Source organism: Carcharhinus amblyrhynchos, chromosome 9 (genome assembly GCF_965287045.1).
Source record: "Carcharhinus amblyrhynchos chromosome 9, sCarAmb.v2.hapA, whole genome shotgun sequence".
In the NCBI taxonomy this organism is placed as follows: domain Eukaryota; kingdom Metazoa; phylum Chordata; class Chondrichthyes; order Carcharhiniformes; family Carcharhinidae; genus Carcharhinus; species Carcharhinus amblyrhynchos.
Genome location: NC_137332.1, coordinates 79169755 through 79195392, shown reverse-complemented (window position 1 = coordinate 79195392; position 25638 = coordinate 79169755). Strand labels below are relative to the sequence as shown.

Here is a 25638-nt window from a genome sequence, read left to right as displayed (position 1 = left end):
GTTCTCCTGCTTTTATCTGCTGTCCATTTGCCTCGTTACCCTGGGTTTTGCTTTCTTGACGCATTCCTACTACTTGCATCTACATAGTGCTTTTCACAGCAACGCAAAGAGCTACACAATTGGTGAAGTACGTTCAAAATGTAGAGACCCAAAAAGTAGGAAACATGGCAGTTGATTGGAGCGCATCAGTAGTGGTCATAAAATCTGTTTTAGTGACAGGGTTGAGGGATAAGTATTGGTCAAACAGTAAAATGAATGCCCTGGCTCTCCAGAAAGTGCCGTGGGATCTTTTAGATTCAAAAGAGAGTATCTCTGACATTTCAGCACTTGCTCCGTATTGGACTGATGTGTCAGCCTAGTCGTTATGCTCAAATCTCAAGTAGAGTTTGAATCCACTTTTAAAAACTTTTTGCTCCATTCTTTAAGTTACCAAGCCGATACCCAAGTGAACCCAAATCTATTCCTTGCTTTCTCCAAAAAAATACACTCAAATTGAATCCAATTCATGGTCTCCACAAGAGAGACAAACAAGATGAGGCATTGCTCTCCATGTTGGGCTTGTTCTCAGCCAGGAGGTCAAGAACCCACTGCCTGCTGACTGAGAAGTGAGACTCCTGCTTACTGTTCCATGGTTGAAACCGAAATTGAGGTAGCAATTAACAGAGACCTTTTCCACAAAATTGGAGTTTGACCAGCTATGTAAGTTCTTTTGAAGGGATAGTATTTCTTTTGAGTGTCTTTGGTTATCTAACTTTGCACAATTGTCCATTTTGACCAGGGCATGTGCTCAGTTTAGCACCAAATATCTGATTTGTTGCTATCCAAAGCAGAACCTTACAGCAAGGTTTTAGTATATAGGCTTTTAAATCCGACCTTAACAAATCTACTTGATTGTTCACTATTTCAATTACATCTTAATTGAGGTAGATTATTTGGTCAACCATCTGATTCCAAGTTATGCAATAACCCATAATTAATACATGAGTTATTACAAAAGTCAAGTTCAAAGCAGTTTCTTTGTCATGTGTTGGCCTACTACAGTAAATATAACATGAAAATACTGCATATATTAAACATAAAAGTGTGAACGTTCAGCTGATTAGGGTTAATTCTTTGATTTGCTACCATGGTGCATTGCTTTCATGGGTGATGCTACCTAAGTGAGTGGTGTCCACCTTCTGTGAAATAAATAAAAGTCCTTAAATTCCTTTTTCACCTGTCTGAAATAATTAACCTGCTTGGGGTCAATGTTTTGTCAAATAATGTTGCTGTTAAACACCTTCCTAGAATCATTGAAGTGTGGAAATGAAGCCATTTAGCCCATCAAGCCTGCGCTGACAACAATCCCACCTAGGCAGTATTCTGTAACCCCGTGTATTTACCCTACTAATCCCCCTGACATGGCCAGTTAACCTAACCTGCACATCTTTGGACTGTGGGAGGAAACCAGAACACCCAGAGAAACTCAGCAGACAGAGGGAGAATATGCAAACTCCACACATACAGTAACCTAAGGCTGGAATGGAACCCGGGTCCCTTACGCTGTGAGGTAGCAATGCTAATCACTGTGCCCTTTCTATGTAAAAGGGCTTGTTGAATGTATTGGATGCATGAGCCTTCAGCCATGCAGTGCACAATGTGAGGAACAATTGCTAAGTGTCAGCTTGGCTCAAATGCATTGGAACAAATCATCAATGCTGATATCCTTAGGGAATTTTTCTTTATCCAAGATGCCATTCATTAGATGAGCTACCAGAATATGCCTCATCTGTTTGTTCCAGTGGATCAGTTGGATGCTGTTTTTATTTTGAAGGATAGCAGAGGTGTGGCTGATGATGCACTCCCAATGCCTGGGAAATATTCCTCCTTCAATCAGTGGTAACAACAATAAATTTATTGTTGCTTATTCTATTGTTCATTAAATTGAACAGACGTTAATCTTGTGCGTAGGAATTAGGGGCAGAAGAAGGCAGATTCAACCCTTTGAATGGCGATCAGATCATGGTTGATCTCTCCCTAATCTCAAATTCACCTCCCTACTTGTTCTCCATCTCTTTAACCTGTTTTTAAAATCAGAAATATATCTATCTCCTCCTAGAAACCATTTAATGATTCAGACTCCACCTCGCTGTGGGGCAATGAGTTCCACAAACTCACCATCCTCTGCAAGAAGTAGTTCCTCCTCATCTCTGTTGTAAATCTACTGCCTCTCAACCTATACTTGTGACCTTTGATTATTGCTTGTGGAATCTTGCTGTGCATTAGAATCACTGACACACTGATTGTTAATGCTTGCTGTCACACAATATAAATGTTGAAGCTGGAGATGAGGCCGAAGGCAGAGCCATTGGGTAACAGTTACCATTCAACGATCAGGGTAAGAGTGCGGCAGTGTAGTAATTTGGAGATTTGTTTTTCCCAGGCATTATTTTTCTAATCAAAAAAGCCATCCAAATTGAGCCCAATCATGATTCTCACACGAGGGATAAACCAGATCCAAGCTGATCAGGCATTGCATGCCATCTTGGGCTCGATCAAGCAAGATCTAAGCTGACAGGATGAGGCATTACACCCCCTCCTGGGCTTGATCGAACACCACATCTTAGCCGAAAGGCTGAGATGGCTTTTAAAAAAAATGCATCAGGTAAAGTCTCGGTTTTACCTTCTTGGTGACTCTGATCCTTTACTTTAGGCAAACCATGATCGCAGGTGTCAGCACACTACCAGTGCAATGGACTAGCTTCGTCCCCTGCCTGATCATGGTTTTACCAACTGGGGACAGGATTGTTAATACAATTTGTGGTTAAGTGAGTGGAGCTCAACAAGGCTGATTGTGTGTGGGCCTCAGAGCTCTGGAAAGTGCTTTGTTACAGAAGTCACAGCACCACAACGGAATTATTTTTCCCTTTCCTGGCCCCAGGTTAATGAGGTTGATTGAAGCTAACAGCATAGATAGCGATCAAGCCTTGGTTTGCACAGTATAATTCTGGTGGTTGAAATAACCTATGAACTGCCAGGGAGCCAGCATTCAGTTTACTTGTTTTTGCATCTTAGGGGGTCAGAGGATGACCCAGTCCCAGGTTTCCACTGTTGCTGTTCTGTAGCTAACCACTAGGAAGGCAAAGGAGCAGCTTGCTGGAAACACTTCTTCAGTCCTCCCAAACTTTCCCTGAGCCTCTAGCTGGGAATTGATTGCAGATCAGTAATGAAAGGGAGTGTTCCCTTAACACATGGCTCTGCATTGGCATAAAATTGTTTTAGGAATTTTCTGTACTGTTAGGTAGGAATGAATTCCCCTGAGCCTTAATTTCCCCTCTAATGACTGCTGATTATTTTACGTGTAATAATTTTGCTAAACCTGCTGGCTGGTAGTACTGGATGTGTGGATTTTAATCAGATCCATACTGCTGTTATTCCAATTCCAGTTTTCCTTCAAATTTTGCCTCCTTGTTTCACTGTGACCCCATTGTTTCCTGAGGTTGTTGACCTTTGGTATCTGGCTCTATATTGTTGGAACTCACTCAGGTGCCTATTGTTCTTGTGTTAGCGTAAGTGGTAAACCTTGGCAAACTATTCAACTGGGACATTTGTAGACATTGTAGCCACCTTGATCCTGTCCATGCTTTTAATGTTTTGCAGTGGGGAGTATGCACAATGATCAGGAGCAGAAGCTGTGTCTGCTTTCCATGACCATGCCCTCTACTATTTTGGGTCAAAAGCTGCATCATGCTTTCCTGGTTCAGTTCACAGAATCTAGGACCTTCCTTGTCTGTGTGTCTTGCCATAACATTGGACAGCGCACATTTTGGGTCAGACGGTGAAATGTTATTTAAAGTATGCATGCACTGTTAGGACATTAGGGGAATATACTTTTCAGTGGTGTTGTATGTTGGTGTGTCATAAAATGTCACTGCATAATTTTTAACTTTTTTACTCCTTTCTTAAAGTTACAAGCCAATGCTCGAGTGGACTGTGGCAGAACCAAATCCATTTCTTTGCTCCAAAAACCAAATTCAAATTCCAATTTAACCCAATTCATGATACCCAGAAAGGAGACATACAAGATCCAAGCTGATGAGATGAGGCATTGGACCCCATCTTGGACTAGATCTTAGCTAAAAGGCTGAAAAGCATCAAAATGTCATTGCATCATGAGAACTATGTGTATAAGGTGGCATTCTGCATTCTTTCTCTTCCTGAACTGGCCTTGATTCCTGTTGTGGTCAATGTGTTTGAGGGTCCCAGACAGGTTGTCAAGAGTGACAGTTGAAGAATGGTGGCTATGCACACTTCCAGGGAGGATCAACTGGTTGAAGTGCATTCAACTGAGGCATTCAAAACTGAAAATAGATTTTGGTCTGATTTATTATAGTCACATGTATCAGTATACAGTGAAAAGTATTGTTTCTTGCGCACTGTGCAGACAAAGCATATCATTCATAGAAAAGGAAATGAAAGGATGCAGAATGTTGTGTTACAGTCATAGCTGGGGAGGTAGAGAAAGATCAACTTAATGTGAGGTAGGTCCATTCAAAAGTCTGATGGCAGCAGGGAAGAAGCTGTTATTGAGTTGGTTGGTACGTGACCTCAGACTTTTGTATCTTTTTCCTGACGAGAAAAGGTGGAAGAGAGTATGCCTGGGATATGTGGGATCCTTAATTAGCTGGCTGCTTTGCTGAGGCAGCAGAAAATGTAGACAGCCAATGGATGGGAGACTGATTTGCATGACTGCTATTTCAAAAAGAAAAATGTGCAGGGTTATGAAGAGAGAGCAGGAAAATGGCATTAGTAAGATGCTCATTCGCAGAGCTGGTGTGGACATGGGCTGAATGGCTACCTTCTGTGTTTTGATGATTCTGTGACCTAAATTTCTGATGTTGGTTAATTAAAGGTAGGACCTTGGGAAGCAAAGCCTTCCTCATGGATATGATCAATCCTTTGCCTTCTGGTGGCTGGCTTTGGAAGAGCATTGGCCTCAATACTTAGATAGCAACGTCTTTTGGTATCAGAAAATCTGTTCTTGTTTTAAGTCTGCTATGTGGTGAGGGTGCCAGTGGGTCTACGTTATGCTAATTCCTCTACAGTTTAGATTATCGTGGGGTGGGGTCTGATGCTGGTTGTGCAATGATACTGTTCCTTTTAAGGAATGTATTTATATCATAGTTCTTGTGAAGGGAATGTTTTAAACTTCAGCTCTGATTGCGATGTCAATTTGTCTGCAACTGGCAGTCCACATGCTGAGAACGTAGTAGATAATGGGGTATTTGTTTTAATCTAGGCTAATGCAGTTTTGTTTATTTTTTGGGTTGTCGCAAAAATTTCATGTGAATGAGAAAGCTAAGCTTAGAGAGAGAGAGAGACAAGTAGGCAGTTGTCTGCTGGGATCTGCAAAAAGCAAGAGGTGTTTATCCCCTCCCTCTTTCTGGAGCTCTGTTCTGGAGTGTTAAGAGGTTCTAGGACTGATGCGAAGTTAAAACCATGGAAGCCTATATTATTTGCTAAATGATTTTTAAGAGGAATTTACGGCTGGGGAGAATATTGCTTCAGTTGGAATCAATAAGTATAGACTGCTTATCTTTTAAGTATTTAAATTGTTCAAAAGTAAGCTAATTCATGCATTATAATGAAACTGTATTATTTGTTTTTGATAAAAGCTTCCAGATGTGCTAATAGAATCACTCGAAGTGAAACACCTTATCCTCATACTAATGCCAAAATTTTTAAAAATGTTGGGGTCTAGTCTAACTTCATAATATACCTTGGGGATTCTGATCTAGTCCCTAACATTTTGTTGGGTTTGTATAGCAACTATCAGTCTATGTCCTGAAAGACTACAGTCAACACCCTGACCGCACAGCAGTTGCTCCTAGTAACATTAGGAACATCATCTAGGTCATTCACCTCCCTTAATCCTGTCCTGTCATTTATTTACATTATGGCCAATCTGTATCTTAACTCCATTTACCCATCTTGTCTCCAATCTCTTGACATCCTTGCAAAATGAAATCTATGACTCAACCTTGAAAGCTCAAGTTGTCCCTGTTCCGCTCCCCCCTCCCCTTCCCCTTCAACTACAGCCTTGTGTGGGAACATGTTCCAGATTTCTGTTACCGAGAGAGGAAGTGCTTCTTGACTTCATCTCTGAACATCCTGATTCTACTTTTATGGTTATATTTCCATGGACTGGATTCTCTCACCAGAGGAAGTAATTTCTCTCTATCTACCCCATCAACTCATTTTATCATAAGTACTGCATGGTTCTGGTCCATTTGAACTTTGAATGAATTCCCTCTTCATCTAATGATTAGAAAGTTCTCACAAAACATGCCTGAAATTCCATTTGTGGTAGTGGCTGTGAGCTGCATGCCTCTATTGAGAAAGGACAATAATATGATCAACTCCTGTTGATGGGTCATCTGAATGTACCTTTTGTCCATTTATTTTAATTACTTGAGGAAATGCTGTGTAACGCTTTCCTTGTCCCTCGTCAGCTAATGCTCCAGAACATTCTAGATTAACCAAGGGCAGAAAAAAAACATTTTTTAAAAAAGTGCTGAAGTGCTGCTGCATCAGTAATTAATAGATGGTCAGTAGCTTCAATCAAAAATTGGTATATGTGAATATATTGTTAATCTGGATAATATGTAGGACTATGGAATAACAGCACTATGTTAACATTTATTGCAGGACAATAATACAAACACAGAACATGCAGTTGAGCATTGAAATACCTGAGCCTTTCATCAAAGGTCTTGATTTGAAACATTAACTCTGTTACTGCAGAATTCTGCCCAATTTGCTGAGTATTTCCAGCATTTTTTGTTTTCATTTCTGTCACCGCGTGATTTCTTTATGTTTTACTATCCCCAAAATAATTAGCTCAAAGAAAATAAATAGGGAAAGGATGTGGTGATTTTTTTTTAGAAAAAATACCTTTTTTTGTGAGGATTTTCTTTCATCAGTACTTGGAGATTAGTCTTTTGTCCCTGGAGGGTATTATGCAGAATTACAGTAGGCCAATCAACTCAGTATATCTATGCCAGTGTTTATCCTCTAAACCAGCCTCATTCTATAAGCATCTAGCCCTATTTCTTCTTTCTCCCTCATCTACTTATCTTGCTTCCTGTTAAATATATCGATGGCATGTGCCTTAATCATGCCCTGTAATTTTATATCCTAACCGCCTGGCGTGGTAACTGTAGCTCCCAGAATGTATATTGTCTTGAAGTTTGATTTTGGGCCTGGGTTGTTATTTGAGGACTTGCCTCGGAATATCTGGATTTCGTTGGTGCTTCAGGGAGATCTGCTGCCCTAACAACAATGGCACACTTTTGGGATCCTGCTGTAGACAAAAACCGGACCTCATGAATAATGGGAGCCAGCAAATGTTCTGAGTGTTTGTACTCCTCAAAAACAAATGGTGCAGATGTTTCTGGCTAGGTAAAGGAAGAAAACACCCAGTTGACCTTGTTAATAAGGTCTTGTTAGATGGAATTCCAGGGCTTCAACTGTTGAAGTGATGAAACCCTGGGATGCACAAGAGGTCAAAATTGGAGGAGTGAAGAGATTTCAGTGGTGGGGGAAGGTGAGTTTGAAGAAAAAGGGAGTTTTTTCCAATATATTAGTTAATATTTTTACATTGAACATCACTAAAGAAGATTACTTGGTACTTGTCATGTTGTTATTGGGACTTTGTTATGTGCACATTGGCTGCCAAGTTTCCTTTCCTACATTACAACTTTGACTTCAAAGCTACTTCGTAGCTGTCAAGAATTTTCAGATGTTCAAAGTTGTGAATGGTACTAATTTCTTTTCTTGACCCATGTGCTTTTTGTTACCACGTTTGATGCCTGGACTATTTAATGGTTGATGGATGCAAATGGATGTTTTTCTTGTTGTTTTTGTCAGGACAGTAGTGAAGTCACAGAGAAGGACCAAAGCAGAGAGGAGGATGTAGCTGAGTGGTGGGGAGAATGGAGCTCCTGGTCCACCTGCAGTCGGAGCTGTGGAGGAGGAGTCATGTCACAGGAAAGGCACTGTTTACAACAAAGGTGAGTGGTAAAGAATTTTGCAGTTTGCTGCTAGCATACTTTCTTTCCCCCCATTGTGATCTGTGAAGCACTTTGCGACCTTGAAGCCAGACAAAAGGTTGCAATGCAAATGGTAGTTGTTTAAGGGCAAAGTGTTGATTGGCAACAGTAGCACACTGTAACTACCATGAAACTTTGGAAAGTCGTCAGCAATGTTGCGCAAAGGCTGAAGTGAACTGGCTTGGTTCCTGGCTGTGTTTCCTAGATGATTGTGATGACATCTCACAAATCTGTGACCACCGCCACTTGGAAGGGTAAGGGCTTACAGTGCTTGGGAACTTCACCATCTCAAAGTTCCTTCCAATCCTGATTCAGAAATGTATTACCGTTCCTTCATAGACCTTGGGTCAAATCCTGCAGCTTCCTTCATCCACAGCAGACAAAACAATCTCCTTTGTTTTGTTGACATTGAGGGAGAGATTATTGTTGTTGCACCACTTTACTAGAATCTCTCTCTTTCCTGTACTCTGTCTTGTCATTGTTTGAGATCCAATATGTGGTATCATCAGCAAACTTGAAAATTGAGTTGGAGGAGAATTTGTGGATGTCATCTCCTTGACCTTGCACTCAATCCTGGGACACTTAGATAATAAAGACACCAATGTCAGATTCTTGTTTATTGACCGAAGCTCAGCCTTCAGCACTGTTGTTCCTACGAAACTGGGACTCGGCTCCTCCCTCTGTGATTGGATCTTGAATTACCTAACCCACAGACCGTAATCAGTAAGGATAGGTAACAACGCCTCCTTCACGATCATCTTCAACACCGGTGCCCCACAAGGCTGTGTCCTCAGCCCCCTACAACTTATACACCTATTTTGGTGTGGCCACACACACTCTTCCCCCCCACCCTGCCAACATTATAGCTCAGACAGTCCACCAATGCCTTTACTTTCTCAGAAGGCTGAGGAAATTTGGCATGTCCACTACAACTCTCTCCAACTTTTCCAAATGCACCATAGAAAGCATTCTTTCTGCTTATATTACAACTTGGTATGGCTCCTGATCTGTCAAAGACCACAAGAAACTACAAAAGGCTATGAATGTAACCCAATCCATCACGCAAACCAGCCTCCCATCCGTTGACACTGTCTACATCTCCCGCTGCCTCAGAAAAGCAGCCAGCATAATCAAGGACCCCATTCGCCCTGGACATTCTCTCTTCCACCTTCTTCCATCTGGAAAAAGATACAAAAGTCTGAGATCACGTACCAACCGACTCAAGAACAGCGTCTTCCCTGTTGCCATCAGACTTTTGAAGGGACCTACCTCAGACTAAAAGTTGATCTTTCTCTACACCGTGGCTATGACTGTAACATTACATCTGCACTCTCTCCTTTTCCTTTCTATGAACAGAATGCTTTGTCGGTACAGTGTGCAAGAAATAATACTTTTCACTGTATACTAATACATGTGACAATAGTAAATCAAATCAAATGCCTTGCAGCAATCTGGGAGCACCTTCCCTACATGGAGTGCAGCAATACAAGAAGGTCCTCCACCAACCTCTTACGAGTAATAAATATCACTCTTTCCTGAAAATGTACAAGAACACTAAATTTAATGCATTGCTCATAGCTTTCTCATTTAAATGAAAAGTTGTTTTGACCTCAATACATTATAGAGTTTCTGCAATGGCTCCTCAAGTTCCACTCCAGGGTACTTCAGCACAGAATCTAAGCTGACACTCCAGTGCAATACTGGTGCAGTGTCAGAGGGTGCTGTCTTTCACATAAGAACACTAAGCCAAGGCCCCATTGTCCCTCAGGTCTATGTCAAAAGAAATCCCATGAAGGCATTTCAAAAAAGCACAGGCAACTGTGCTTCTGGCCAATATTTATCTCTCCATCAACACATCTGGGTGTTATCACATTGCTGTCCGCAGGAGGTTACTGATCACATTGGCTGTCCTGCTTCATACATTTCAACGTGGCGCTTTGGGGGCTGTGTTTAGGCTTTAAAGACGTTATATAAACACATATCTTCCTCTTTGTGAACTGTCTATCTTTTGGACGTACAAGTTTTTTTAAAGCATATTTCCAGTTTTATACATGAAAGATTTGGAGTTTTGACTGTTTTCTCCTTGTACTTGTGACTGCTATTCAGACCAATAGTAGATCAGTGTATTATTCTGGTTGATATTGATGATTTTGTCCCTTTCGTATTAGCAAAAGAATGCACTACTTCAATCAAATAATCAGGTGGGAATTGATTTGTCAATTAACACAGGATTTACAGTTTTTGTGGGAGAGGAGTTGGGAACATCACAGGGGTAAATTAGCTGTATCGTGCTCTCTTATCACTGATAAACTACTTCAGTTCCTCTCTCCTCCATGTGTTTTTACAGGCCTGTTCTGTAAGCTAGTCTCCCCCTCCTGGTGATCTTGAACAGGCAAAAAGACCAAATGAGGAATTTATAAAATATTAAATGATTTAACTTCAGGATCTTGGGCTAACTCCAGAGTTTCCCATTTGAGGTCCTGTAGGATTTGTAACCACTTCCAGTCCTCGTGTAACCAAAATAAACGAACTGTATTCAGCAATAAAAATGTGTGTTTATATATTAAAAAGTGAAAATTTAGTGATAACTTTAGAAATAGCATTACTTGTGTCTGAGTTACTTTTCTTGTCTTCAATAAGTCAACTGTGGAATGGGACGACTTTGCTCAGTACCTTATTAATAATAGTCTTAAGACCATCCTGGATCCTCAATGATCTTTTTGGTTGTTTCTCTGTATACAGTTTTTGAAGCATGTGCAAGCATTCAGAGCAGCCATAGAAGCCAGTGATGTTTCCTAGTCACGTTGACATATTGTCGGTGATCCAATGTCCTCACAGTCCCATTTACCTCTGGTTGCTGCTCAGTTATTACTCTGATCTTGGTAATTGGAATCATAGGGTGTTGCATGGCATAGATTCAGCTGGTAGCACTTTCACCCCCTTCAGTCAAAAGGTTGTGGATTTATGCCCGTTCTGGATACTTGAGCACATGATCCAGGCTGACATTTCAGTGTATAACTGCAGCAGTGTCACACTGAATGGTAAAAGTGTCTTCTCCCTCTAATGTACAGTCTGATCACCATCCAACACTGTCATGTTCTCAGGAGATGGTCGTTTTTCTTTGTGGCCAATTCCAGCAACCATTAGTAATTTTTCCCCCTGTTATAATCCAAGCAGGCCATGGCCAGTTAGGCATTGGTAGTTTGACACTGTCAGATTGATGCTTCTTGTGGGAAGTTGGTCTGTTTATATCTTGTGTTGCAGGAGTCTTAAACAGGTAAAAAGACCAAATGAGGAATTTATAAAATGATTTAACAGCAGGATTTTGGGCTAATTCCAGTGTTTCCCATTTGAGTTCACTTCCAGTGATCATGTAATCAAAATAAATGAACTGTATTCAGTAATAAGAATGTAAACATAGAGTTGGACTTGTTTTATGTTGTATCATCTGTTTGAGTCCCAAGCTATTGCTCACTGATTAAATTCTCACTATGACTGTCTGGGACCACTGTTTGTTTGCTAGGGCCCCATACAAAGGTACAGTTTGGGGCCCCTCATATTTTACTCGATAATTGCATTGATCTATGTGACCTGATCAGCGCATGTACAATTGTGGAAAAAGTTTGTCTGGTAGTATGAAAATAATTGAGATGTTGATGAGACATCAGCTAGTACCATTGAGGGAGGTGTACTTCACTGGATCCACCTGAGGCTCCATGCAATTTTGTAGGGTTTAAAGAAAGAATAGGTGCAATCTTAATTCGAAGGAATTTATAAAATGGTGGCTTTCCAATGTTAATTTCCCTGCCATCGCCTTTTTGGGTTGTGAAATTGATCTTGCAATGACTGAGGAAAGAACTTTGACTTGTATTCCATCTTTCAGAACCTTGATATCCTTTTGAAAAGTATAAACACTGTTGTAATGAAACACAGCAGCCAAATAGCATGCAGCGAGATCCCATAAACACCAATATTATAACCAGATCTTGTGTTTCAGTGATGTTGGTTGAAGGTTAAATATAGGCCAGGATGCAAGAAAGAATGCCCTCATTTTCTTAAAAGTAGTTCCATTGGAGCAGGAAGGAGCCATTCAGCCTGTTGAGCCCTGTCAAGTTTGCTCTGCCATTCAGTACTTTCATGGCTAATCATCCACTTCAGTGCCTTTTTCCCACACTTACCCCGTATCCCTTGATGTCATTGGTATTTAGAAATCTGTCAATCTCTGCTTTAAACATAATGATTGAGCTTCCACAGCCCTCACAACCCTCTGACTAAAACAATTTCTCCTCCTCCCATTGTGCCAGTGACTCAGTGGTTAGCACTGCTGCCTCACAGCGCCACAGACCCGGGTTCAGTTCTGGCCTTGGGTCACTGTCTGTGCGGTAGCTGCGTGTTTTCCCCCTATGTCTGCGTCGGTTTCGTCCGGGTGCTCTGGTTTCCTCCCACAATCCAGAGATGTGTGGGTTAGATTGATTGGCCATGTTAAATTGACTCTAGTGTCGGGGATTAGTGGGGTAAATATGTGGAGTTATGAGAATAAGGCCTGGGTGGGATTATGGTCGGTGCAGACTTGATGGGCCAAATGGCCTCCTTCTGCACTGTAGGGATTTTGCGATTCTTTGAATCCTTTATTGTGTAATTGTGTTCTCTGGTCCTAGACTTTGCAACCAGGGAAGCATCTTGCCTGCATCTACCCTGTCTATTTCTTTAACTATTTTGTAGGTTTCAATGAGATTATCCCTCATTCTTTGAAACTTTAGAGAATACAGGCCCTATTTGCCAATCTCTTTGCAGGACTGTCCTGCCATCCCAGGATCAAGTCTGGTATACCTCTGCATTTCCTCTATGGCAATAATAAACTTCCTGAGATTTGCTAACCAAAACCACATGCAGTACTCCAGATGTGACCTAACCAGGGTTCTATACAACTGAAGCAAGAGTTCACTACTCCTGTACTCCGATCCTCTTGCCATTGAAGGCTAACGTTCCATTAGACTTGCACATTAGTTATCAGTGACTTATGATAAGGGCATCCAGATGCATATTTTCTCATCTCTCATGTAAGAAATATTCTGTGCGTCTGCTCCTCTTACTGAAGTGGATAACCTCACTTTTTTTTGCATTAAATTCCATTTGCAATGTTCCTGCCCATGCACTAAGTCTGTCCAAATGCCCTTGAAGCCTTTTTACACCTTCCTCACAACACTTTTGTACCTAGCTTTGTGTCTTCCTGGAAAGAAAACAATGTTTGGTCTCCACATCCAAATTATTGATATATTGAGTATTGCTTAAAAAAAAAATTTGTTAACAGTTTTTATCTTGCGCTCATCAGGACAGTTGCAAGAATATCAATGTCAGGGAATCAACTCTAAGTACATGAGAAGAGAGTGCTGATTGGCAAATGGACAAATTGGTAGAGGGGTTACCATGTATTCTGCCAGTTGGCCAATCCTTAATCCATGCCAGTACATTGCCTAATATTTCTCATGCTTTAATTTTGCTCACCACCTTCTGAAAATATCTGTGTACTGCACCCTTGGATTCCCCTTTATCAATTCTGTTTGTAACATCCTCAGAAAAATTCCCAACAGGTTTGTCGTTCATAAATCCATGTTGATCAAGCCCTATTGGATAAATGTCCACGTATCATGGCCTTTAACAACGTTTTTCCGACTACTGATGTAAAGCTAACAGGTGTACAGTTCCCAGTTTTTTTTCTCTCTCTCCTGTTAAGCCGTAGTCCAGAAACTCAAGTGTTTTATAAAGCTAGCCTATATGCTAAGTTTTACATTTGATTTTGGCATGAGTGCTTCACTCCAGAAATAATTGAAGTGTCCGACTAGAAAGCATTCATCAAATAGGCTTAGTTAAGAACACAACGTAACCATGACACAGTATAACTCCTAACAGCTAACTATCTCTGCTGTTCCAAGTTAAACACTATTCCATAGACATAATGTCCTTCTTCACACTTGGCACAGAAACAAGTAAGCTGACATGATATTGGATTTGCAGCTTTTTAACACCTGCTGGGAATTGGTCCTTTGAATGTTGGATCAATTCTGAGGTTCCTCAGTGATGGAACTTTTAGTCCCTGAAGAGAAGCAGAAGAGATACTGCCGCCTCCTAGCAGCAACTAAAAAAACTTGGAATACTCTGTTTTAAAAAAAAAAGTCCCGAGGCATATCACCTAACCTGTCAATCAAGCTCCACTCATCAATCCTAAGATACACTAAAAACCACAGGATCCTGTATTAGTCCAGATTAAAAGATAAACGTGATGGGTGGAATTTTATAGCCTTGCTCGTCCCGAAACTGTAAAACCTCACCAGTCAACAGAACTTTCCGTGGTCTGCTCCTCATCTGCCCCAATTCCCTTGCTGGGCAGGATGGTAAAATACCAGCTGATGTCATTTATACTGTCTCAGCAGCATCGAGAATACAGACAAACGGCACCAATAAAATGTTAGGGCCCACTTGAAGTATCCTGCAGAGAAAGATAATTAAAATACCTTTTGTTTAAAGGTACAGCACTGTCACACTCCCCTTTCTAAAATCATGAGATGACATTATGCTACCTTCCAATCTGCGGGAACTGTTCCAGAATCTATAGAGTTTTGGAAGATGATCACTAATGCTATCTCTATTGCACCCTCTTCTAATACTTTGGGATATAGAATATCAGATCTCAGGGACTTATTAACCTTCAGTCTCATCAATTTCTACAATGCAACATTTTTACTAATAGCCATTTCCATTAATTCCTCATTCTTCCTAGTCCCTTGGATCTCTAATTCTGGGAGATTTCTATTTCTTGTATTGTCCTCCAATGAAGATGGAATTGATGTGGACTCTAATTATTTAGCTTATCTGCCATTTCTCTATTCTCCATCATAAATTCTCCTGACTCTTCCTGTAGTGGATCTGCAATTGACATAGTGTTTCCTTTTTACAAAGCATAGAAGTTTTTGTAATCCGTTTTTATATTTTTTTTGCTAATTTACACTCCTATTCTGTTCCTCCTTTTTAAAATCTGTTTCTTGGTCCACCTTTGCTATATTCTAAAATGCTCCCAATCCTCAGGTTTATGACTATTTCGGGCAACTTTGTAGGCCTTTTCTTTTAATTTTATACAATCCTAACTTCCTTTGTTAACCACAGTTGACTGACTTTCTGATTTTGTTTTTGTGTGCTGAAGGAATATATAATTGCTGTAAACTATGTAATAATTTTTTAAAGGCAATCAATTGCCTGTTCAATTTCCTTACTAACGCTACAAAAATCTGCTCTCAGAATCTCCCCTTATCTATGGCATTGATACCCCAATGTAAATCACGATCTTTGCCTGTTTACCCTCTCCCAGTAGCCAATCCATGACTTTGGCACCAGGCAGATGACACACCATCTGGAGTCGTGATTTATAGCTGCAGAAATGCCCATCTGATTCCCTGACAATCGAATCCCTGTTCCCCTCCTCTCTCATTCACCCCCCTCTCCCTCCCTACCACCACCACCGTGTTTAAGTCACGGGTAGGTAGATTTCTGATTGATAAGGGAATTAAGGGTTATGGGGAGCAAGTGGGTAAGTGGAACTGTTACACTTCAGATCAGCCATGATCTTATTGAATGGTGGGGCAGGCTCGAGGGGCTAGATGGCTTACTCCTATTTCTTATGTTCACCATCACCACCCTATGAGTTGCGATAGTGCCACGGATTTATCTCTGGCTGCACTTGCCTGAAAAGCCAACACCCTCACCAGCATCCAAAATGGAAAACCAATTAGCAAGCAAGATGGAGTCCTGCACTACCTGCCATGTTCTCAGACTGCTGCACAGTCATGTGTTACCTCTCTGCCTGCACACTTCTAACCTGCAACATGACCATCTCCCATATCCAATCCACGCCCCTCCCTCACCGAGTTCCCAGCTGACTACTATCCACTCAAAGCAGCACAAACTGCTGACCAAGTAGCAATGTGGAACCCCTCTTTTTATACTTTCTGAAGAACAAATGATTCGAGCCCTGAAAACCAGGTCAGGCCAAATACCTAATAACTAGCAGCAGCTGTTCGGAGAGCCCCTCTACCCCTGTTTAAGGCTGGAATAAACTTTTAACTTGAGTAATTTTTAGTTGATTTCTAAATTCAAAGAAAGAAAAACTAGGCCGACATAAATGAACCCTTAAGACTTGCTCACTCAGCAACTCTGTGTAGATCCCATGGGATCTTTTATATCCAAGCCAAAGGTAATAATATCTCATCTGAAAGACAACACCCCCAGCAGCGAGCACTCCCTGAACCCTGAACTGGGAGTGCCAGCCTAGATTTGAGCTCCAGTCTCTGGATTGGGACTTAATGCAGAGGTGAGAATGTTACCAACTGAGGCGCACACAGCTGACTGAAATAATTATTAAAGGATGAGTGTTTACTGGATTTCCCCCTCCAACTATATAATTCATTACATTTCTATCCCTCTTCAGTCCTTTAGAAGGGTTATATGGACCAGGGACATCTATTGCTTGTTCAAAATTTCAAACAATATTTTAATAACTTTCAGGTCTAAATCGGATGAATTTGCGGCTGAGTTTGTAGGTTTTGCTAATTTACTCCAGGAGTGATTCTGTACTTGTTTGAAACTTAAAAGACTTTTTATGTGGGATGATTGATCAACTAAAGTCAAGTTGTGTTTCATTCTGCATCAGTCTGCTGACACACATTACCCAGCAGAACATGCCCCACGTCAAGCAGTGACCTAAGTCTGTAACCTGATGCTTGAAAGTTGCTGCTTGAATAGGTTTGGTACTTTTGAAGAGCAGCAGAGAGGGACCATTGCCTGAGCTAGATCTGGTTTTAATTTACCAACTGACTCACGCAAGGGATGGAATTCTTAGTTTTACTGTTGCTGCATTTAGTCTGAAAAATAGGATGCCTGTGAATCCTTTTTGTGGGGTATTAATTTCTTTGTACTGCTTCATCAGTCGCAATAGATTCTGAATTGGTTCTGTTGCTGTTGGTCACAAATTTATAACCATCTGTTTTTTCCCTCCCTCTCTGCACATTTACAAGACTGCAAAATGGCATCCTGGCGGTTATGGGTATTGAATTAATAACCCAGAGGTTACGTTTTCTCATCCCTTTGTTCCACTTGATGAAATTGAACTTAGTACTTAAATAACCAGGGGGAAAAAGTGATCAGGAATGCTGTGGGATTGCAAATGGGTCACTGGCTGTTCCTTCGGAGAAGGTGAACCTGCTACCTCTACACATGCCTACAAACCCACACTGCAGCTGACTGTTAATGTCTTTGGGGAAGCTAGCTGGTACCACTGAGCTGGACGACAGGGGAGAGGGGTTGTAGGAGGATGGTGTGCTTGACCATAACAAAAGTTGGACAGAATATGGAGAGATGGTTCGCCGTGGTTACGGCCACGGAGTGTGTAATTTGCCCTGTTGGGGCGATTTCAACACTGTGACTAAACTGGAGAGCTTTTTGCATGGAGTTACAGAAAAGGTGTCCAAGGACCTGGAGGCAGCAACCCATTTCAAGACTTTTGGAGAAGGCAGGCTTGTTGGAGTGGGTGGTAGTTCACAAAGGCAGAGTGAGTGAAGTGGGACTTTTGAGGGGAAGGGTGCAGGTATGAGAGGATGGTGGCATTTTCCATTTTTCCTGAGTGCTGGTTCTGGTGAGTAAAGCTGTGTGCAGCCAGCACCATATTCTCCATGATGTCAGCGTGTCCCATGCCGCAACACTACTGGGAGCCCACCCAGCCAGCAATGTCGGTATTCCAGGCACCCTGCTCGCCAGCACTCAAACATAGAACTTCCCCTCACACACACACGGGGACCCTCCATCTCCATCCTGTGGACATGTGGGCATCACCTGCCATATAAAGCTGTGCTCTTGATGTGGTTTTTTTCGTCAGGTTCATGTTGCTCCAGATCTGTTGCAAACCTCACCAACGTTACGTCATGTTGATATGGGTGGAAATCTTAATGTGGTGGGTCTTGCTGCAGCTGTATAGGGCATTGGTGAGGCCGCAGCTGGAGTACTGTGTGCAGTTTTGGGCGCCGCACCTGCGCAAGGATATTTTGGCCCTGGAGGGAGTGCAGAGGAGGTTTACTAGGCTGATACCGGAGTTGAGGGGATTGAGCTATGAGGAGAGGCTGAATAAACTAGGCTTGTACTCGTTAGAGTTTAGAAGAATGAGGGGAGATCTCATTGAGACGTATAAGATGATGAATGGGATGGATAGGATAGAGGTGGAGAGACTCTTCCCGCTCAAAAAAGACAGTAGGACTAGGGGGCACAGCCTCAAGATAAAGGGGAGGCGGTTTAGAACGGAGTTGAGGAGGAACTTCTTCACTCAAAGGGTGGTGAATCTCTGGAATGAATTCTAGTGAACCCAAAGTCAGTTGGGAAAAAATTTTCCACTGATTGGAGTCAGAGGATAATGGTTGTGTTGGTTGGCGGTCAATCATCTCAGTCCTAGGGTATCTCTGCAAGAGTTCCTTAGGGCAGTGTCTCAGACCCAACCATCTTCAGCTGCTTTATCAATAACTTTCCCTCCAACATAAACTCAGAATGTGGGAAATTTGTTGATTGTTTGAACGTTGGCTCAGGTATCTGAGGAATTATGAATTGCACAAAGTCTCCAAGTGCAGGAAGACCTGTACAACATTCAGGCTTGGGCTGATGAAGTAACCAGACAGTGACCAGTAAGAGTCTGATCCCCTCCGCAAGACAATGAATGGCATTAGCATCGCTAAACCTCTCATCAACCTCCCCCAGGTTGTTACCATTGACCAGAAACTGAACTGGTTTAGCCATATAAATACTGTGGCTACAGGAGCAGGTTAAAGGCTGGGAATTCTGGTGAATAACTCACCTCTTGACTGCCCAAAGCATGTCTGCCATTTACTTGGCAAAAGTCAATAAGCTCCACTTACCTGGGTGAATGAAGCTCCAACAAAACTCAAGATACTTGAACCATTTAGACAAAGCAGCCTGCTTGGTGAATAGAGTGCATCAATCTAAACATTAAATCCCTCTATCACCACACATGGTGGCAGCAATGTGTACCATCCACAAAATGCATTGCAGCAACTCATCAAAATCCTGGAACTCTGTCCCTAACAGCACTGTGGCTGTAGTTGTACCCACATGGACTGCAACACTTCAAGAAGGAGGCTCACGACCATCTTCTCAAGGACAATTAGGAATGAGCAATAAATGCTGACCATCCCCATCCATCCTTTGAATGGAAAATAAAAGGTGATTTGGGAGATTGTTTGAGATTTCTGGTACCTTTTCTGTAAATAATTATTTTTTCTGGTGAAGGATGCTGATTCAGTAGTGAGTGTATTAGGATCTGGCATGTAGATCTTGGTCTTCTGTAATCTGAATTATAATGCTGCCTAGTGAAACTGGATGTCTGAATCTGAGAGATTGGGTGAGTGGGTAAGATTTCCTGTGTATGGTCTGTACTGACATCATGAAATTATGCTTTATTAGAAGGTTTGGAGTTCTGTTGTTCATTAATACCACCCCCCCCCCCCCCCCCACCCCCTCCAAGCCAGACCACGTGCACACCCCACGCGGTTCTTGCTGCCTCTATATTTGTGCATGGAGAGAGGACAGACTGTCGTCCCATTATTGGTCACAGTGGAGATTTGCAGCACCTTTTCACTCTCGCTCTCTCAATGAGGCAGCAAGGAGAGATGTGGAGGTGGCTGGGATATTGTGGAGTGTCCTGATCTCGAGTACATCTAATGACTGTCCTACAAGCTAAAGGTCAGGAAAGCCCCTCCCGTTCCTTTCAGTACGAGGTCTGAAAGTAGTACTTTTAGGGGTGGAGGAAATTTGGACAATCGGTCATCTTCATCAGTGACTCCTCAGACCCTGACGCGGTCTGTTTCCATATGCAGCAAGATCTGATGAATGTTCCAGCTTGGGCTAGTGAAGGCAAGTACCATTTGTGCTGCACAAGTGCTAGGAAATCTCCATGCGGAGACAATCTAACCATCTGTGCTTGACATGCAATGAAATTACCTTTGCAGTATCCCCACAATCAACATTCTGAGGGTTACCATAAATCAGAAACTGCACTGGATCAGTCATACAAATACTGCAGTTACAAGAGCAGGTCAGAGGCTAGGGTATCTGCGATGAATAACTTGCCTCCTGTCTCTCCAAAGCCTATCCACCAACAGCAAGTCTCAATTGCCAGGATGATTGCCGCTCCAGCAGAACTTGAGAAGCCTGGCAACATCTCAGACACAACAGCCTACTTGACTGGCACCCCATCCACAAACATTTACTCCCTCCACCACTGACACACTGTGGCAACAGTATGTGCCGTCTACAAGATGCGCTGCAGCAACTTGCCAAGGCTCCTTCAACAGCACCTTCCAAACCTGTGACTTCTACCGCCTAGAAGGACAAGGGCAGCAGTCACGTGGGAAAACTACCACCTACATGTTCCCTTCCATGCAATGCAGCATCCTGACTTGGAAATATATTGCCGTTCCTTCACTATTGTTGGATCAACTCCTTCCCTAACAGCATTGTACATATACTTGCCACCACAAGGACTGCAGTAGTTCAAGAAGGTAGTTAACCACCACCACCTTAAGGGCAAGTTAGACATGGTCAACAAATGTTAGACTTGCTGGCAACGCTTTCATCCCTTGAATGAATTTATTTTGGGAAAAGAAAAGCCCTCATGTACCAAACTGTATCAAAGAGTTGGCTTCCACTCACTCTCTTCTGTGTGTGACTTCCAACAGGGATCACTTGGACGTGGGTTAAAGTTTGGGATTGATTCCATTCCCTTGTCACTGATTCGCTCCATCAACATTTGTTTTTTAAGCTCGCTCATTGTGGAGAAATAAAACTCCACTTGAGAAAGATACCGGAGGGTAACATAAGAACATAAGAAATAGGAGCAGGAGTAGGCCATCTAGCCCTTCGAGCCTGCCCCGCCATTCAATAAGATCATGGCTGATCTGTCGTGGCTCAGTTCCACTTTCCCGCCCTCTCCCCATAACCCTTAATCCCCTCTCCTATCAAAAACCCATCAACCCGCGTCTTAAAAATACCCAGCGAGGCAGCCTCCACCACTTCAACGGGCAGAGAATTCCAGAGATTCACCACCCTTTGAGTGAAGAAGTTCCTCCTCAACTCCGTTCTAAACCGCCCCCCCTTTATCTTGAGGCTGTGCCCCCTAGTCCTACTGTCTTTTTTGAGCGGGAAGAGTCTCTCCACCTCTATCCTATCCATCCCATTCATCATCTTATACGTCTCAATGAGATCTCCCCTCATTCTTCTAAACTCTAACGAGTACAAGCCTAGTTTATTCAGCCTCTCCTCATAGCTCAACCCCCTCAACTCCGGTATCAGCCTAGTAAACCTCCTCTGCACTCCCTCCAAGGCCAAAATATCTTTTACCAGCACCACCTGTGGAAAGAGTGGCCAAGGATGATGATAAAGTAAACCATTCAAGCTTGTCTGTTTTTATTGCTATGTTATTTTAGTGTGACTGGCAATTGTTTCTGTATGTTTGTGATTTGAACAGAATTTTCAACATGGTCCTCAAGATGGATGAATATTAAGATGATGGGACGATTTTTTTTTTAAAAAGTGAAAGACATTGTACAAAATGGAAATCAATGGCAGGACTACCAGAACATTAGTAGAAATTAAAACACTTCCCAGACAGGCCATAGGTTAATCTCTTGCGTCTTAGTCTGTTTCCTGAAGGAACACAAACGCCTCATCTGTGAAAGATTTAAAAAAAAATATTTAAATATAAAATCAAGATAAAACCGGGCTGGACAAAGTGTTTTTCAGGATAGAATGTGGCGTGGGAACTCCTATGGAATTTGCAGGAAGATCACGGTGGCTTTATGTAAATTATAGTTTGTGAAAGCATTACTGCAGCTTCAAAGAAAAGCTCCTCCGATGGCGTGATTTGCTCACAGTAAGTGATCCCCTTTGGACCTTTTTGATGATAAAGGCTCCCCTCCCGTCTTTTTCATATGTAAAAGGCTGAGGTGAAAGTTCACTTCCTCCTTTACCATTGTGGTGTGACTCTTGACCTTTCGTTTGGGCTTTCAAAAATCAATCGGATTCAGTCTGTTACTAAGGGAAAGGCTCCCCATCGTGGCCCCCTACGTTTTTTTTTTCTGTTCATTCATTTACTAAAGCCGGTTCAGTCACTTGTCACATCAACAAACAACAACTTTCACTGATATCGCTAGCGCCTTTAATATACCGAACATCTCAAGGCACTCCACATCACCCTTATTAAGGGAGAGAGGGCAGCAAAAGAGATTTTAAGCAGTGTCTTAAAGTAGGATAAAGAAGCAGAAAAGTTTGAGGAAATTTGAGCTTTTGGGCCTTGGCAGCTGAAGATAAGGGTCTACCAATGGTAGACTGAAAATCAGGAATGCGTGAGAGGCCAGAACTTTTGGGCATCCACCGTTCAAAGCTGATGCTAACCAAGTTATTGCAATGCCTTTGGAATGTTGTCTTATTTCCCTGTGACCTTTCCAGTTTCTTTGGAACCACTGCTGCCCCACTTAGAGTTTAAGTGGTCATGAGTGTGTCCCATGCACTTGTTATCTCCTCTTCTGGGTTACCACCCATATCCCAATTGTTCCCATTCTGCCATCAGTAGACCTACTATTGGCTACCATGTCAAGGTACTCTGGAATTCCCTCCTTAAAATCCTCTGCTTTTTCCTCTACTTCAATCCGCCATTGAATGACTTTTAAATCCCTTTTTGACTGATCCTTCACTTCGAGCATCTCCCAAAACTATTTGTTGTGCTTAGCGCTCATCTCTGCATAGAAAAACAAGAAATGTAAGTTGCTGTCCCAAGTCACTAGCTGTATGAAGCAACTGAACAATAGTCTGGAATGTCCTCTTCTGCAGTAGGGACTTGTGCAATATCTATAGCTCTCTCGCTCCCTTCAATTTCTGCTTTACAGACCAGGAAGGACCTGTGATTGTTGAGAAAGCTGAAGTTGAGGCTGGGAGGGTCTTGGGTTCAAAGGAAACACTTGGTTGGAGCAGGAACAGGCTAGGCCAGTCAGGGTTGGGCTGCTAAAAGAAGCATGATGAGTTGTGTGATTAGATTGTGGCTTTTTGGATGGAACCAAGGCATCTTTGGGAAAAGGAAAGGAAGAAAGCTCTGTCAGATGGCTCAAATTCAAGCTTTCTAAACTGAGTTCCAAGTTCCTGACCCAGTATTAGGTCTTTCTGAAAAAAATCACACTCTTTGGGGATTTACAATGTATTCAATTGTTTCAGAAAGAATAACATTTTGTTCTGAATTGCTTAATATATATAATGGATTTTTTTTGTGATTTGGATGTTATTTATTGATATATTTACAGGTAATCAGATTTCAAAAATTCAAGTTTGCATTTAAACAGAAAATGTTGGAGGTACTCAAAGTCAGGCAGCATCTGGGGAGGAAAACGAGTTTGTGTTTCAGCCTTGTGATCTTCCATAAGATGGTGCATCACTGGTTCAGTTTATAGTTATTTATAGCTCAGTGGTGTTTATAATCTTGTAAATAATGTTAAATTGGATTAGCTATTACAGTATATTTAATGGAGCGTGGATTTTTTTTGCAGGCGTATAATTTTACAAAGTAAAAACGGCACCTTTTGCACTGGATCACCTCGACGCTATCACCTATGCCAAATCCAGGTGAGGCTTTCTAGATATATATTTTTGGCTGTTGTTGTCTCTCATCCCTTTCCCTCCCAGTCTTACTCCTTGAAGATAATCTCATCCCCACTGACAGCAATGGGAAATCTTCAATGTTTCAAAGCTTGGGGTCACGGCCTTGGAGTTTTGTTTTGGATTCTACCTGGATTCAGTCACTGACTACAGCCTTAAGAGGAACTGTGTTCCCAACAAACTGGAGTATGCCTTTACCTACCTAATACTTTGTAAATGATAATGAGATCCAGGGGTCAAACAAAGCGCCATGCACTGGCTGAATGGGATGCACCTTATGGTGCCATATCTAATCAGCATTGGCTTAACTGGTAGCACTGTTACCTCCGAATCAAAGTTGTTTAAATCCCCTGTCAAATTGCATAAAAATGGCACTTCCATGCCAGTGCAGTACTAAGAGAGTGCTGTGTTGTCAGATCTAAGATGTTAAACTGAGACCTCATCTGCCCCCTTGGATGGACCTAAAAGATCCCAAGGCACTATCTCCTTGGTGTCCTGAAAAATATTTATCCATCAAGATCATTTGAAGTGGATTATCATACTGCAGAACCTTGCTGTGTGCAATTTGGCTACAACATTCAGTACTTCAGAAGGACTTAATTGGCTGAAAGCATTTTAGGATATCCTGAGGTCATGAAAGCTAGAATATAATCACAAGATCTTTGTGTTCATTGTTTTTATTTCTCTGTACAGCTCTGTCCAAACAATGGAGTCAGCTTCAAGCAGCAGCAGTGTTCGGCTTTTAATGCCAAAGCAGTCAATGGCCGTTACTATCACTGGGTTCCACTGTATCCAGGTAAGGTATCTACTTGTATATTGCAGACAGTGGGCCTATGGGATACTATCACTGAGTTTCACTGAATCCAGGTAAGGTATCTACTTGTATATTGCAGACAGTGGGCCTATGGGATACTATCACTGAGTTTCACTGAATCCAGGTAAGGTATCTACTAGTATACTACACTGGAAATATAGTGATACTATCACCGGGTTCCACTGCATACAAATAAGGTGTTACAAGCTTGATTTTAAAATACAGACACAGCACATAAGTGATTCTGGTTGCATGGAGGAGCCATTTTAAAAATAGAAGATAGAACAAATTTTTTTCAATATCTCTAACCTTTGAACTTTACGCTTGGGGGGAGGTGGGGTGTTCACATGTAGCAGATGTACTTATGTTGCTAAGATGGATCTATATTTACCCATCCTGAGGTATTTTACAGGTTAAGTTCTGGTGAGACTCATCATGGAATGTAATGTTCCATAGATTGAGTCTCTTGTAATTCCTTGGTTTGTGCCCAGATCAGAAAATCCGTCAAGGCTTTAGGTGACAACTGTTGAAAGCTCAACCGAACACGACAAGCAGGAAAGAGGCCCCTGTTGTCTTTATATCATGAGGAGTGACAGGATGTTGATTATGGTTAACAGCTCTTTCTTTTGGTTATTAAACAGATGATTACATTAATATTTCAAACAAGCCATGCGATTTGCAATGCACCACTACTGACGGAGAAAGGCAGTTGATGGTTCCTGCTCAGGATGGAACATCATGCAGGGACAGAACCTATCAGGGTGTCTGCATCACTGGCCGATGTGAGGTAAGGATGTCTTTGGGTGAGCTTCAAACCGTTCATCAAATCTGCTGTGCTGGAAATGAGCTTTCCATTATGGACAGTGTAATGCGATAGCAGAAAACCCATTCACTCCGTAGCATTTCCACGTTTAAATCTTGATTCTGAATCTAATGGCATTATACTTGTGTGAAATTGGTTCATAGCAACAGGATTAGCCCTTT

At 41.9% G+C, this 25638-nt stretch overlaps 1 protein-coding gene across 1 annotated transcript in view; it reads left to right on the top strand.

The window, feature by feature from the left end:
- Window positions 1-25638, top strand: part of LOC145348419 (ADAMTS-like protein 2) — a 100573-nt gene that overhangs the window by 4400 nt on the left and 70535 nt on the right. The window contains exons 2-5 of the mRNA XM_080196633.1: window positions 7909-8051; window positions 23732-23807; window positions 24534-24636; window positions 25296-25441. Of these exons, the coding sequence (XP_080052759.1) occupies window positions 7909-8051; window positions 23732-23807; window positions 24534-24636; window positions 25296-25441 (468 nt within the window). The remainder of the gene's footprint in view (window positions 1-7908; window positions 8052-23731; window positions 23808-24533; window positions 24637-25295; window positions 25442-25638) is intronic.